Genomic DNA, 15,124 nt, shown 5'->3' with positions numbered 1-15,124 from the left:
TTTTTATTATACAGAAAATGCTTTTATGCACTGAGTAAAGTATCGTTATGTATTCAATTATGTCAAAAGTAAAAAAAATAATCGGTTTTTTTTTTAGATTTTGTCGAGAAACGGAGCTCCGTTACGTGCAAAATACTATATATGGCGCGTACATTGTTTGCAGCTCGCATCGAAAAGAGCATTTGCGAAAGGCTTGTATATTATGTTTGTATATACACGCGTATATATACCGTGTACACTTGATCCTACCTACATACATTTGATCTCACGTATTCACGTATATCGCCACATGAGTCTATGACTCCGTCTGTATTCAGTCAGCACGTCCGTATGAATTTACTCTGCTTACTCATTACACGCGTATTCAAATACGATATCGTTGCGGAGATATGTACATGAACGCAGCGAAATCGCATATCCTTTTCTTTGGATACTGATAATAAACTGGAAAGGACAACAATTGTTTCAATACTCATCACATGTTGTTAGTTACAGAATTATTTAACGTCGAAGGATAAAGGAATTTTTAAGAACAATTATGATTTATTAAAATCTTCTAACATTGTCTGTTAAATGTAACAATTAAATTTTATTTAAAATCTTGAGAAAGAGCAAAGTCTCCATTTTCAGTACATGTGGTGAACGTATATAGGTAAATGAGCATTGTTATCCAATCATCTCTCAAAAGCTGGTCCGCGCGACAAGATCTTCGCTTTGGTTTGCAATTCTGACTGTAAGTTAAGGAGAGCCTTAATCGATAAAAAGATTTGTAATTAAAATTATAGTTGCGCAACCACTAGGACACCCGATCCGAATGTCTACCGCGAACAAATACACGCAGCAATTCGTATAAGGATTGTTATAGCGTACACCCACGTGTCGCGTAAACGCGCTCGCTTCGATTCCCTCGTATGGTGCTCCTCAACTCAGCTCACGAGCGCGGCGCACGTGTATATACACTTTTCCGCGCGCGTGTACGCGCGTGTGTTCACGCGCACGCGGGGGGACAACCGGATCAGTCGACGGGGGTGCACTCAACGAAATTAAACCCGCTACGTTCCTCGACCTCGGACCAACTCGCGGCAGTCGCAATCTCGCGCCATCAGGAGAGAGACATCGACGGCTTTCGTCGCGTTTAGCGCGGCCGGCGCTTTTGGAGCTTACCGCCCCCGCGACACGCAGTACGGATTTTAACCCTTAACCCTTAATCCTTCCATTCTGGTTATGTAGTATTTGATCTCGCGGAATCGCGAGGCAACGAGGAGGGGAGAGAGGAGGAGGAGGAGGAGGAGGAGGAGGAGGAAGAGAGAGAGAGAGAGAGAGAGAGAGAGAGAGAGAGAGAGAGAGAGAGAGAATTAATAACGGCATGTTTTCAAAGAGATTTAATCTAGTCGTATAAAATTCTTAGTCCGGAGCGTTTTTCAGCGTGATATTACACAATCCCAGAAACTTAGAAATTTTATTTTGTAGAGTCAATAATATAATATGCATAAAAAATATATATTTGCGTAATTAGTTCTTGTTATAAACTTGTTCTTTTTATCTTATTTCCTCTATTTCTTTCCTTAAATGACTTTACGCAAGAATTGAATTTGATATTTGGCTTTGTTTTCAATTTTGCGATTACATTCTATAAATATGTATATTCTACGAAACATCATTAACATATTGAGACGTTCGAGTTCACAAAATATCTTCACCTATGTTATTTTATTTTCAATATCTGATAGTTTATTATCCATATCGAACTTTCCTGTATCACAATAATTTTTATTAAGAAAACTTAATATTAAGTATATTGCCAGTTTGCGATACCTTTTAAGTGGCAACCGAACGCGATGAGCAACTTCTTTTTTCGTTGGTATGCGAAGAGGGAATCGGGTACCCGGATATATCGGGACATTGCATAACGAAAACGGATAGCGCGCGCGATGGTTAGCACGAGCGAACGGCAGGAAAAGCTCGAAAAGCTCGAAAAGCCCGAAAGAGAGTGTCACGTTTCCATGGTAACCCGGCGTGGCAACTCCGCCCCTCTGGCCTCGTCGGTTCGATATCCTCTCGTCTCTCTTCCCTGGCTCCCACGTCAACGTGCTCTACATTTTTCCGAGCCGAAGTCGAGCCCGCGAACCGTACGATTAGAATGGGAGAAACGATAATGGTCCTACGTCAAGAGACGCGCCCGAGAAAGTCTTATTCCGAAATGTCTTCGCGATTAATCTTTTCGGCGAGCATTATATCTCGGGTTTAAACATGCGATGAATAACGTTGTTTCAAGGTTTGAAGATGAAATAAATATGTATCATGTATTTCATTTTGATTCTGTGATTTTAGTTCTATTCTTGTTCCGAACAACTTTTAATTGTTTGAGAAAATGCAGAAATATTCTGGTAGCAGTAATTTAATAGAAAATTATTATTTGATAGTTTGGAGAGAATTCGATGTAAGAATTGTTATTAAAAATTCTTTTTTTGTCTCTGTATTTTAAAAAATTTCTTCAATAATTTTATCTCTGCCATGATAGTGTGATAATACAGATGTATTTTATAACTTGTCCTGTTTATAATTTGCTGCAGAGATGTGATCGTAAACAAGCGAGTATTTTACAAAAATAAATTTTTGATGTAAAAGTAGAGTACTCTCTCACATTTATTATAGAAAAATTAAAAGTCGCGATAGTGACATTGTGGAAACAGCGTTTTAATACGAAACGAATCGAATCGAGTCGTTGCTGAGACTTAACTTTATTTAAAGTAGAATCAGAATTATATATATATAGGATCCTTTTATTCTTTTACGTACAGAAATTTATATGCTAAATTCAGGAACGATTAAAAGTGGGTCAGGCAGAAGATTAGAATCCTACAATTCTTCCCGAGAGTCGTCTCCTGTTTGACACATTAATTCCTCACGCATCTCTGAAACAGAACAGTCTTCGCGGGAAGACTCTCTTTCCCTCCCTCCTCCTCGCTATGCTGAATTTCAAAATTTACCTTGGAATAATTCCGCGCGCGAGATACGAGTGTTAATATCCGAACGACGGTGCCGAATCGATACGAGTCGGCGCGGTGGTCTCTCCCGTCGAAAAAGGGCAAACAAATTCGTACGCGCTTTCCGCGCGTCCGTCCATCCATTTTGCTCCCTTCCGTCCGATATCTCGTCCTCGTTCTCGCGCGGCCCATCTTGTCCTGTCCTCCCCAATGCGTTTCCGCCGGTGCAGCCGCATACCACCCATCCTGCTATTCACTCTCCCACCGAGCATGTGCTCTCTCTCTCTCTTTCTCTCTCGCGCGTGCGAAACGTCCTCGCGATTTGCTTTCCTCGCTGCTTCCTCGCGCCTCTTTCCTTCTCTCTTCCTTCCATCTCCCTTTCGTATAATGCCGCTTCGCGCTCGCTTCGAAGTTCCGCATCCGGCTTCTTCCCCTTCGCACCTCCTCTCGCCATCATCCCTCTCGTCTCATCCCTCTTTCTTCGCGCGAGGACGCGCGCGTTAACACGTGCGCGCGAGCGATGGGCGAGAAAGAGCACGGATGACATATGCAGAACGTAGCCACCTCTATATTTTACGCCGGGCTGTTTGCAGGAATTTACGACGCTGCCATCGACATTCTTCTCCTACCTATCTACCTACAGCGTTGCTTCTTCCTTTGCGCCCGTAGCCCTCCTCCCGCTCCCTCTGTTCGATCGCGCCCATTTCTGTATTTTATCGTTCTCTCTCTCCCTCTCTCTCTTTCTTTTTCTCTGTTTTTCCCTCCCTCCCTCTCTCTTGCTTTTCCGGAGCTTTCACCGATTTGCTCGCTTTTCTCATTTCTTTTTCCACGTTTTTATCTCTTTTTGCCGTCTTACACTTTGGAAACATCAAAAGTCGACTTCTTTTTTCTTGCGAGACGGATGTCGACATTTTTTTGTCAATGTCGATTTTTCCAATCACTGTTCGATTATTCTGACGTCCGTCTTTATATATTCTGGATTTATTTTATACATATATAATATATTTATATTATGTATAAAATGAATTTTTTTACATTTTCGTTAAATTAATATTAAATTAATATCAATATAATATTGATTATATTAATTTAATATACTTAAATTAAGAAGAAGAAGAAGACATTAAAAGAATGCATCACCAAAGATAATGAAATTTTTAACAAAATTCTCTTAAAATTTATACTTGTTTGTTTAGACTTTCATCTTGTTTCATCAATTTCTTTTTTTCTGTTTTTTCTTTTGTGTAAGAAGAAAAACTGTAGTATAAATATCTGTATTTAATTCTATTTAAATATAATATTTTTTCAATATCTTTTTCTCTTTCTCTCTAAATTATTGCGTAAAGAATCATCCTTGTTAAAAAATTTCAGCAACTATCCGCGAGCTTCTTTCTTTCGTTCGCCGATGTAATCACATGAAATATTGGTAGCAATATACCACCCACGAGCGCGATAGAGAGCATTTCTTTTGATAAATAATTCGCAACATCTACGAGAATCCTTGCTCGTGGTATCTGGAAGAGAAGGAACGCAGCGCTTTGATTAACGCACCTCGATCCGTCGGCGCGTTATTTGACTTTTTAACCAGCTCTCTAACCGTGTCCTGTTTATGCGCGCCGCGCTGCTCTGCTCCGGGCGAACTTTCACGGAAGATCAAAGGAAACTAGCGCGACTAAAGGAACAGATTGAAGCTGCAGCCGTAAGGGTCTCCTCTCTCTTCTCGGCTTTGGCGGAAACTTACGACGCTTTCTTTATTAAAAGCTAATAAACCAGTCGACTGTGCTGCTTTGGCCGCGATTTCATTAATTCCGTCTTTAATATTGCAGACCGAACGATTCGCCGGGCACTGCCGCCCTGGTTTGGGCGGGTCGTTAGGTCGGCGTCGAAATAATGTAATTTCTAATCAGACACCGCGCTTCTGCGAGACAACGCCATATCGCATTCCCTTTGACATACGGCATCAGGCAATTCTCGTCGACGTTTCGCGAATCTTCGTCATTACGAATGCAGGCAAATTTTGGCGTTCGGCAAGCTTTGATTCCTGCCGCGTTAGATTTTCAATTGTGACGTTTACCTCGAGGCGACAGGATAGTCAGCTCCACTCACGGAATGTTTTATTATTAATGATTTTCAGAGATTGATTCAAAGAGGTCAAATAGAAAGGTCTTGAAAGAGATCTTATAAAAAATCGAATACAAAGACGATACAATACTTAATTAACATTCTGACTTCCCAGTCAGAAATGATTAGTCCAATCAACATCAATTTGATATTAATATGAATAGTTGCTGTCGAATACTGGTTGATATTTTTGTCATCTTTGACCTCATAATTGTTTTATGCTTATTGCATAATTGTGAATATTTCTATTACATTTTCATTATCTTTTGCCCCTCCTCTCTTCCACAATTCTACATTGAGTAATACAAGTATATACATGTATATACTGCACTGTCTAATTTTGCATCAATTCGATATAGAACTGATTGAAAGACTATAGAAATCTTGTAGAAATATTTATAATTGCTCATAATATTTATAATATTCATTATAATTAACATAAAAATAAATGACGACATCGAAGATGATAAGAATATCAACCAGTATTCAACATCGACCATTCAATATTGACGCATGACATCAAATCGACTTCGATTCGGCTAATCATTTATTCTGTGTGGCTGGGTTAGTTTTCAAAATCTAACTATCTTAACGTTTGATCAATTTGTGACGCAATATTAGAACATTTTAGTTTTAAAAATTGAAAACAAGTCATTAATTTATCTTTGTCAATTGCATTTAACTAAGGATTTCATATTTATTTATTTTATTTTTTGGTATATTTCCTAAAGTACAAAAAAGTTACAAAAAATGAAGAGCATTAATTGTTAGACATTCACTTTGTAAACATATAAAGCTTGCGTATCTTTAATCTTAATATAGGAATAAATTACTTTTATACTGCAAAAGTTGTGAACCTATTTTTACAGACTACACGCGTCTGTGATATAATTATTCATATAATTATTCATATTTTATTTGCTTACTTGGATCGATTGAAAAATCGACGCGGTTAACTCGCGATCACGAATAAAAAAACGCGCATCAAACAGCGCTGAGAACTTCTTAATTGAGAAAACAATTCCGTCGGAGCAAGTCTGCGTGTACCTACTTGGACGGAACTTTCGGAAGTTTTATAAGCCGTTATCTTTTACCGCCGTGCTTCGGCAACTTTTTAAACCTCTGCCGGGCGCGTTGCAGGTCAGCATTTTTAACCCGCAAGACGTGAAGTTAAATATTCACTTCATGAAAGCGCCGTAAAGGGCCCACGGTTTCCTCTCTTGCCATGGCTTGCGGAAGACCAACCGGGAGAGACGGAATTCATTTACCTTACCGGCATTTCGCAGAAGCGGATTTTCCTCGTGGATTAATTACATCGTTCCAGCAAATATGACTCTTTCCCTTTTAGACATTTAAAAAACCACGCAAATCCGTCAATTAAAAAAAAAACAAATAAAACAGTCCTTAAAAAGACGATTAGAAAAATTGTAGAATTTAACAAGAAATTATTTCAGATCTTTAAAGAGAATGATTTTTTAGCTATTAATGGCGATCGTGTAATAATTTATATTCATTGGCATTCTTAATTTTATAATAATGGATTACGTTCAAGACATATCAGACTTCACCTTGTTAGACAAAACTGATAGAAGTTTGATTTAATATCTAATTGTTTAAATACTTAATATATTGAATATTAGAGAACAAGTCAAATTTGCGACCAGAAATAATTTCAAACTTGTCGTAGATTTTAAAATATATTCAGTATTGATCAATTACTCGGCCGGGCAATTATTGCATATCGATAAATTATTCGAGCAATTATTGTATAATTTGAGAGGCCAAACAAGCACGCTGGACAAAGCTGGTCAGGTACGGCGCCACGGCGGGAAAAGTTATACACTTTGAGTATAACATGAACAAACCAATTAGCTGGTTAAGCGGCCAAACCCCCATGAAATTCAATTGTCTTCGCCCCACGCATCTCTTGCCCCGGCTAACCGCCCTTATATTTTCATCCCCCGGCACGAAGACCGTGTGCCCCGAAGAGTCTAACGGCCATACAGGCTCGCTATTATGGTGTCAATTAAATTAGATCACCAGCTAGCTAGGGGTGGCTTAACTGATACGATGTCAGCTCCGCACGAGGATGTACCCGGCGTAAAGTGCGTCGTTAAAAGTGAAATGTAAATACTCGCAGTAAATACTGGTATTAACGGTGCATATAGTATTCATTTGTTCACATTTTGCGTGCATTTTAAATAAGCATGTTTGCGCGAAATGCATCGCGGAAAGTAAATTGTAATTTATATGTGATAATTTGGATTTTAAATAAAAATATAAATTATAAAATTCTCAGAATGTTGCGCGCTTCATAATTTATTAATAATGTCGACCGACATTTATTCGTTTGTTATTATGGTATATATTTACAGATTGAGTGTATTTGGATTCTATTTATTTAATACAATATATGTATATGTAAAACAAAAAACTATATATAATCATTTATGAGTATATGTAATGTAATAAATTAAAATATAAATGTGTGTGTTCAGATTTAATATTGTTAAATCAATATACATTATTCTTAAACAAATATGCCATTCAATACGTTTCATTATGATAATGAAAAACATATAATAATGTAATGTGTTATGCAATGTTCGAAAAATAAGCTACTTAAAAATTTACGCTTTCTTGAAATCTTATCTTTTGTTGTCAATTACATGTAAAATATGTGGCAATTGAAAGTCTAGAATTTCAAAGATAATATTGAAAATTTTAATTAAACTTTTATAAAAAATTAATCTACAAAGAATTAATAGAAAGGTAAAAATTGTTTTAATAAAAAAATTATTTAATATTGTTTATACATTTATAAATTAATTAAGAAATACAAAAAAGTAATTAAAAATTATTTTAACTTTATCGTTGTTATAATCTCAAAATATTGTTAATATATTTTATTTTTTCTCATTTCTGTATCAGTTTTTTTTCTGTATAAAATTTATTTGATTGTTTTAAATGTAAATCTGCAAAATCTAAATTGTAGAAACGCCGAACCGAATCGAATTACGCGAGAAACTTGTCGAGCACAATAGTAAGTCATATTTTACAAATCACTTGACTGTTTATGAATAATTTAAACGTTCTGCCCCTGAATATGGGCGAGGGTAAAACTGACAATCCTCCGAGGACAAAACGCAGAAGCCCCTTAGGGACATGGACCCTTTGTTACTGCCTGGTCGCTGGTTGGAGCAAGGACGCCAATGTTTGATCCCGCACTACGCGGTAAGCCACGGAGGATCATCGTCCGTATTGATCTATTCTACAATTCACTCTCCGCTGCTTCTCAAGCAGGAGAGGTTTAGAATCGCGTAGTATAAAATAAATATATCTCACTGTAAGACAACAGAAGTCCATATTTCTTCTATTCTGATTTAACCATAAAGATTGGCATAACCAGGGAAATAAACAGGGAATTGCAATGCAAAAAAAAGTTATTATGAAAATTAATCGATAGTAATTGAGAAAAATTGGCTTAGAAGATATTAAGTTTGTTAATTAATTGAGCATGTAAGTAGCTTTTATGTTATAAACATTTAATCTAATTTATACATGCAATTATAAAATATATAAACAGACAATTATCGCGAGAAGACGTTGGAGAAAAATTTTCTACTTTGTAATACTGACAATCTAGTTTTTTTAAGAGATTAATTTTGAAATACAGGTAAATAATAAGCTGCACTTGGATTTTTATACTGCAAAATAAAGTAATTGGAAATGTAAATATAGAGTGAATATCTAATCGATGGCTTTTCATCGTATTCATAGCGAGAGATCGCGCCACACGAGTCGACTCCGTGACTCATACGATTGCTGAAAAAGCATTGAGCCCGATTCCAGCGTCGATCCCTAAGCCTGGCGAATACAAAGGACCGTATTCAGGATCGAAAGCTGATCATTGCTAACGATAATGGTGGATTAGCACGATCACATCTGTCATTGACTTATGCAATCCCGATAAGTTTCCCCGAAACCTGCTACGTTGGCTCGAACTAGATTGTCTGTGTGAAATTGTAACTCGTGAAATCGAATTCCGAAGCAAGACAAGAAAGCTTTCGCGTGCTCCTTGAATAAGTTGAAAAACGTATGCGACAAGCAAATATTTTACGAACTATTTGCGTACATTACTAAAACGCATTTAACAGGGACATCATGATTCAATTTATTATGATTTTAAAAGCTATATGTTTTGAAAAATTTATATGCAATAATTTTGTTGATGCAAGTATACTTTGTTGACGTAACAAGAATTCGGAATAATAATGTATTTTTCGAAATCACACAGTTATTAATAATAAGTACAATATCTTTCTCAATTCTTCCTTTTAAAGTTAATTTTAAATCCAAGAATCCAAGATTATCACTTGTCACCAATAAATGAAAAAGGTAAAAAGAGAAAAAGAAAGAATAACATGTTACATCATTATTATCTTTTTGTATTTTAATCATTTTTACAATATCATTAATTGTTTTCTCCTTTAAATCTATATCCACTATTTACAACACCTTATATATTTACACTAGCATAAATTATTATATCTTATCAGAAAAATTAAAAAATAAGTGCAACACCCCTATTTATATTTAAATCAGTTCCTCAAGAAACCAAATTAGTTATCAAATTAGTTTGCGACGTTAAATTACGTTAAAAATTTTTCTCAAAAGTTTTCTTTGATATAAATATCGTGGCTGTCTTCGTTGAACTTTATACATATTAAATATTGCACATATACAACTTATGTTAGAATATTTATAACGCGTTGAAACATAAAGATACGCGTCATCGACCGTGCAATAAACGATATTTACGGATAAGGATTTAAGGAACTATATACGTCAAAAACCCGTGCACGGATGTAGGGAGACTTATGTCGGATATACATTTCATTTGGCGGCCTGCCAATTGGCCTGATCGTCCCGACCGAGCACTGCGGGCATTTCACGGATTCGGCGAATATTTAGTGGGGGTTTTACGGATTTAACGCTTGCCGTCAAAGCAGGTGGTTTCCACATCGAACATTCATCTTCTGCGGTCGGCAGTCTTGCGGATTAACCGATGGCCCTCTCTTCTCTTGTCATGGTCTTTATGATGGTGTATCATGCTTCACCGCTTTATCCTTCATCGCTTTCTCGACATTTATGCTTTATTTTATTCCGCAGCATGTGTCTTATAATTAGCTTATAAGTTTATAGTGATGTAAAGTGACGACCTCTGAAAACTCGCGAATAAAATTAAAGAAGAACGTATTTAAATTTTTGAACGTTTTTCAAAGATTTTTAAAGTAAAAATAAAGGATGAGAAAACAATTAAAGTTTTTTTTTCTCTTTCCGTTTTCTTTTCTTTTCCTTTTATTTCGGAAATTTAAATAAAAAGCAATTTTTTTCCTAATTATGTGTTTTTTTTGTGGAATATTTTTTATATTTTTCTCTATTTGCTATCTAAAATGATATGATTTTATATATATATATATTAGCAATGTTACATGCTGCTATTTTTTAAATATTATATATATAATCATAAATAACTAATATATTAAAATATATTTAAAATATAACAAAAATAAATATTTAATGAAGAACTAATAGTTATTTCTTGATAATTTCATCAGTTTTGATATATTCCTTTTCTATTGCTAAGCTTCTATCTTTAAAAATTCAATCCAGATATATGATGTGCTATAAGAATAAAAACAATATAATAAAATGAGAAAAACTTTATTTAGCAAAAAAAAAAAGCGATCTTGAGGGGGCACCCGGGTTTGAACCGGGGACCTCTCGATCTGCAGTCGAATGCTCTACCACTGAGCTATACCCCCAATTGATGATACTCGCTTCTATTATTCTCTTGTATGCATTTCAAGAAAATCATGCTAATATAATTATAATATTTCATTGCTATTTTATAGAAATTTTTCAAACTTTTATATTCATTGTAGACAATAGATATCGCAAAGTACTGGAAACGATTAATGGAAGAATTCTACAGAATATTATAAATTTTTAATATCTATTTAAAGTGACGAAGAGACATACAAAGATATACGGAAATGTCGCAAATAAAAATTTATCTAAAAAAATTTGTCTGAAGAGAACATAAAACTAAATTCTCCAATGTATAAGAAAGAAAGTATCTTAATATAATGGTTTATTTTCTTTCACGCTTCGTGCGAGTAAAATAAAATAAATGTAGCCCTTACTTCCCTAATGAGATACTCTTCTTTTTAGATATTCAATATTGTATCGAATATATCGAGGAATGGCAGGTACTTAATGGCTTTCTTTATGCAAACCAGTTTTTATTATACTCTTATTATATAAAGCCTTGAGTGTATTCTCCGACAGGTAAAAAAGAGAAACGAAGGAGAAAACTGTAGAAAACTACTGGAAGCAGCTAATAAGCGCAGGCATAATGAATAAAGACAAATACGTATTGAGATATTTGTGTACAGATATTCAACGTACTGAATATATATATCGTCCAGAATGTCAGGTATAGTTTACGAGTCTCTTAGGGCAGTGCGCAAAAACAGCCCTTGTTGTCGTACAAATAGCCTCGAGCGCTACCCCCCACGAGCACGGATGGCGACAGGTAAAGTAATATACTGCGGACCACCTAGTGGCTTCATGACTTCACCATATGTCAGCGTGACTAAGGCACACATGGTCGAGATCATTGTGCGCCGTACACTGACTGAGATGTCCCGTTTCCCACTAAAATGCGACATCTCGAAGTGTCGAACCAAAATTTAAGCGGTATATTTTTCAAGAATTTTGGAGCGGTAAATCAATCTTATTTCCCCACTCAATTTTTACCTTCTCTTTCAATTAATTATGACTCAAAAGATGTTTGCGCCTCTCAATATTTTCGTTGAGAAAAAAAAAATCGATTTTATATTCGTCACAGAAGTGACAAAATTATAGTCGCGAAGTATGTGTATTTTATATCTTTTCTCATTGGATGAAATTGTGATTTAACATGCTTTTTAACGGTCTTCATAATTTTTTTATGGATTTTTTTTGTCGGAAGTTTTACGTACGCTATATAATATTTGCACATCGTAATAATACATTATATAGCAATGAAAAACTACGTTATGAATAATGCATATTCCTGTGGAGAGTGCATTATCTTAGATAATGGATTTGCTGGCAAATTATTAATTAAAGTAAATTGTCGCTGCAATTTTCCTTAATTTACTTGTATAATTCAGAGATCCTAACGGAATTCTCGCGGCGTCCAGTATTATATAATTTGAAAGCTCTCCATTATGAATGATAACCATAAAGAAAAAAAAATTCATATTTTACAATCTTATCAATTAATACAGATTGTAGCCATTGTAAAAAAAAGCAAAGAAAAATTATTGTTTTACATTTATAATATACTTCAATATATTGCAAATTATAATTTTTCTCTAAAAAAATATTAAAAATTATTTATTGTTATTGTAGACCTAAGGGATCTAATTTCTTCTTATAATATTCGTTGATTATGTATAATTATTGTGCCACTACGTCTCATTATTATTGCATAAAAATCAATAACAGATACTCGCAACCAATGTATTTTACCAATCGATAAGGAGTTCGGTTGATCGTTTTGTAATGCTTGCCAGTTTAACGAGAAAAATAAAGCGGGTAACGTCGAAGTCGGTCTATGCAACCTTCCGTTTGGTTTGCGAATTAATCCATCAAAACGGTCACGGTATAACTCATCCCTTCCTTGTTTTGTTTCGCGCGTCCGCCTCTGCGCTCGCCTTCTAAAGTCCGAGAGTCGATTGCACGCTGCGTTTAAATGCACCGAACAACGACGGGCGGCACGAAAATTTGATTCGCTCCTACGCATCCGTATAGGCAGACAGGAGAGATTACGTTTTATACAAGGTGTTCCAAAGTGGTCGCTCTTTTCTTTTTCTATCTTACGTTAAGCAACAATCGATTATCTTTGCGATTACTTAAAAATTTCATTGATAAAGCAGATCGTTAAACGATCGAGAGATCATCCACGACGATTTGATCGAAATGACGTAAATATACACTTCACATATGAAACAAATCGCGGCATAAATTTGTGTGAAAGTTTACCACCTTTTGTAAGAGCGGATATATAAAAAGAACACAAAATAAAAGTTTGTTCGAGACAGTTTGTTGCCAAGAATGTTTATTATGTGTCGTATAAAGCTCCGCTGTCTTGATCATGACTGACTTATCCATAACTTTGTTTCCCGCGGCAGTAAGTTTAACCCGCGTTGCCGCGTTGCGGAACGATATTGACAAGCATTATCACTGGACAAAAAATCATATTGACCTAGCTATAATCCAGAAAAAATTTTCTCCTAATGAAATAATTATCAGGTAATGGAAGAAGTACATATCAGTATATTGATTTTAAGCCATACCAATTACATTATTGGTTTATCTTTTTGTTGGTAGTCGCCTCGAATCGCAAGTAAGATTAAATCTAATCTTGCTCGACGCATTGGAAACACTCAATTTCTACGGTTCTTTCACAACGTTGATATTTATATGCGCATATTTATATAAAATTTATTATAATCGTTTTTAACACTCCGTCAGTCTTCGTCAAGTCTCAATGAATCGATCATCGGAAAAGCATATTTGAATAGCATCCGTTTCCAAATGCTACTTCCGGACAATATTGGTGGATTTTTTGCTAGAAACATGGAAAATAGATTATAAAATAATAAATATATATGGATTCATATAAAATGTCAAAATGTAGCGAATTTATTCTTATTTGGAAAATTAGATATATGCAAAAATTTATTAAAGCGATTATACTGAACCTCCTAGGAGGCCCTATGTACCACTTTGGAATTAAAAGAATCAATTATCATCATCATGAATTTATATATATTTATATACATTATTGTTGTAAACAGGTATATACATTACGCGGCGCGCATTTTAAAAGCGCCCTCCGATAAAAATGAGTAGCGGAGAACTATGCGTTTTGTCTTCCTTTTTTGGAACGGAGAGTTCAGAGAGAGTAGCGTAACGTGGTGCTGAGCTGGGAGGGTACAGCATAAAGCCAAAATGTATTTTTGTACGTTAATTTTATACTATTAATAAATCAACATAATATTTTCCTACGTTGGTGAGAAGTGTTTCTCATCAAGAGTACAAAAAATACATAACATTTATATATACACAATATATTTTCGCTAATTAATAGTTAATTAAAAGATATTATTAGAACGTAAAAAATTTTTTAAATGTGGAAATATTCTATTATATTTTTAATAAGCATTTGCATATCTAAATGCAAAAATATATATAGTTCCAAAGCCGAAAAGCAAAAATATAATATATTAATTTATTAAAGTGCTCTGAAATCTGTTTAAATATAAACGAAAAAATTAATTTATTGTCACTTTATTTGTAACTTAAAATGCTGTTGGAGAATTAATAAGCTAATAGATTCTAATTGCTGACGATAATTTTTCTAGCAATCGGTAATTTATTGAATCAAGTAAAGTAAAAGCTACGTGTGTTTGTCATATATTATCGCGCTCATGTGAAGTTCTCGAAAATATATGACTGGCACTCTTATCCTCGTAATTTTTATGACATATACATATGTATATATCCGGATCCTGGCATCAAACCAACTGGCACCATTAACCCAAATATATATATGTCGTCCATTATGAGGCGATAAATGAGCAGATAAATTAATCACGGATTTATCTCGCGCAGGAGAGTCTTCGTTTCTATCGACCTCGAAATTCCGCAATTCGATAATTCAGGATTCAATCAAAGATTCATTCACCACCAGAAATTCTCTTTTCGTGCGCATTTTCAGCGCATTATTTCGTCTTCGTTTTATGTAAAGCATTTTGCACCTTAATTTACTTTTTATTATTACTATCATGACAGAAGTAATGATCGGTAACAATAATAGAGCCTTTTGCAAGAAAGTAAAAATTGTTTCTATAATAAGCGTCAATTTATGTTTTTATGTTATATCTTATAATTAAATA

General features: G+C 34.9%; 1 protein-coding gene and 1 non-coding gene across 2 annotated transcripts in view; one reads left to right on the top strand and one right to left on the bottom strand.

Annotated features, from left to right (window-relative positions):
• Positions 1-8,214: 8,214 nt before the first annotated feature.
• The window catches only part of LOC139816392 (uncharacterized), a 12,466-nt gene continuing 5,556 nt past the window's right edge, over positions 8,215-15,124 (top strand). The window contains exon 1 of the mRNA XM_071783884.1: positions 8,215-8,322. Within this exon, the coding sequence (XP_071639985.1) occupies positions 8,215-8,322 (108 nt within the window). The remainder of the gene's footprint in view (positions 8,323-15,124) is intronic.
• Positions 10,865-10,936, bottom strand: Trnac-gca (transfer RNA cysteine (anticodon GCA)). The gene has a single exon. It is a non-coding gene; the product is annotated as a tRNA-Cys (tRNA).

This window comes from Temnothorax longispinosus, chromosome 7 (assembly GCF_030848805.1).
Source record: "Temnothorax longispinosus isolate EJ_2023e chromosome 7, Tlon_JGU_v1, whole genome shotgun sequence".
Classification (NCBI taxonomy): Eukaryota; Metazoa; Arthropoda; class Insecta; order Hymenoptera; family Formicidae; genus Temnothorax; species Temnothorax longispinosus.
This window is presented reverse-complemented; position numbering and strand designations above follow the sequence as displayed.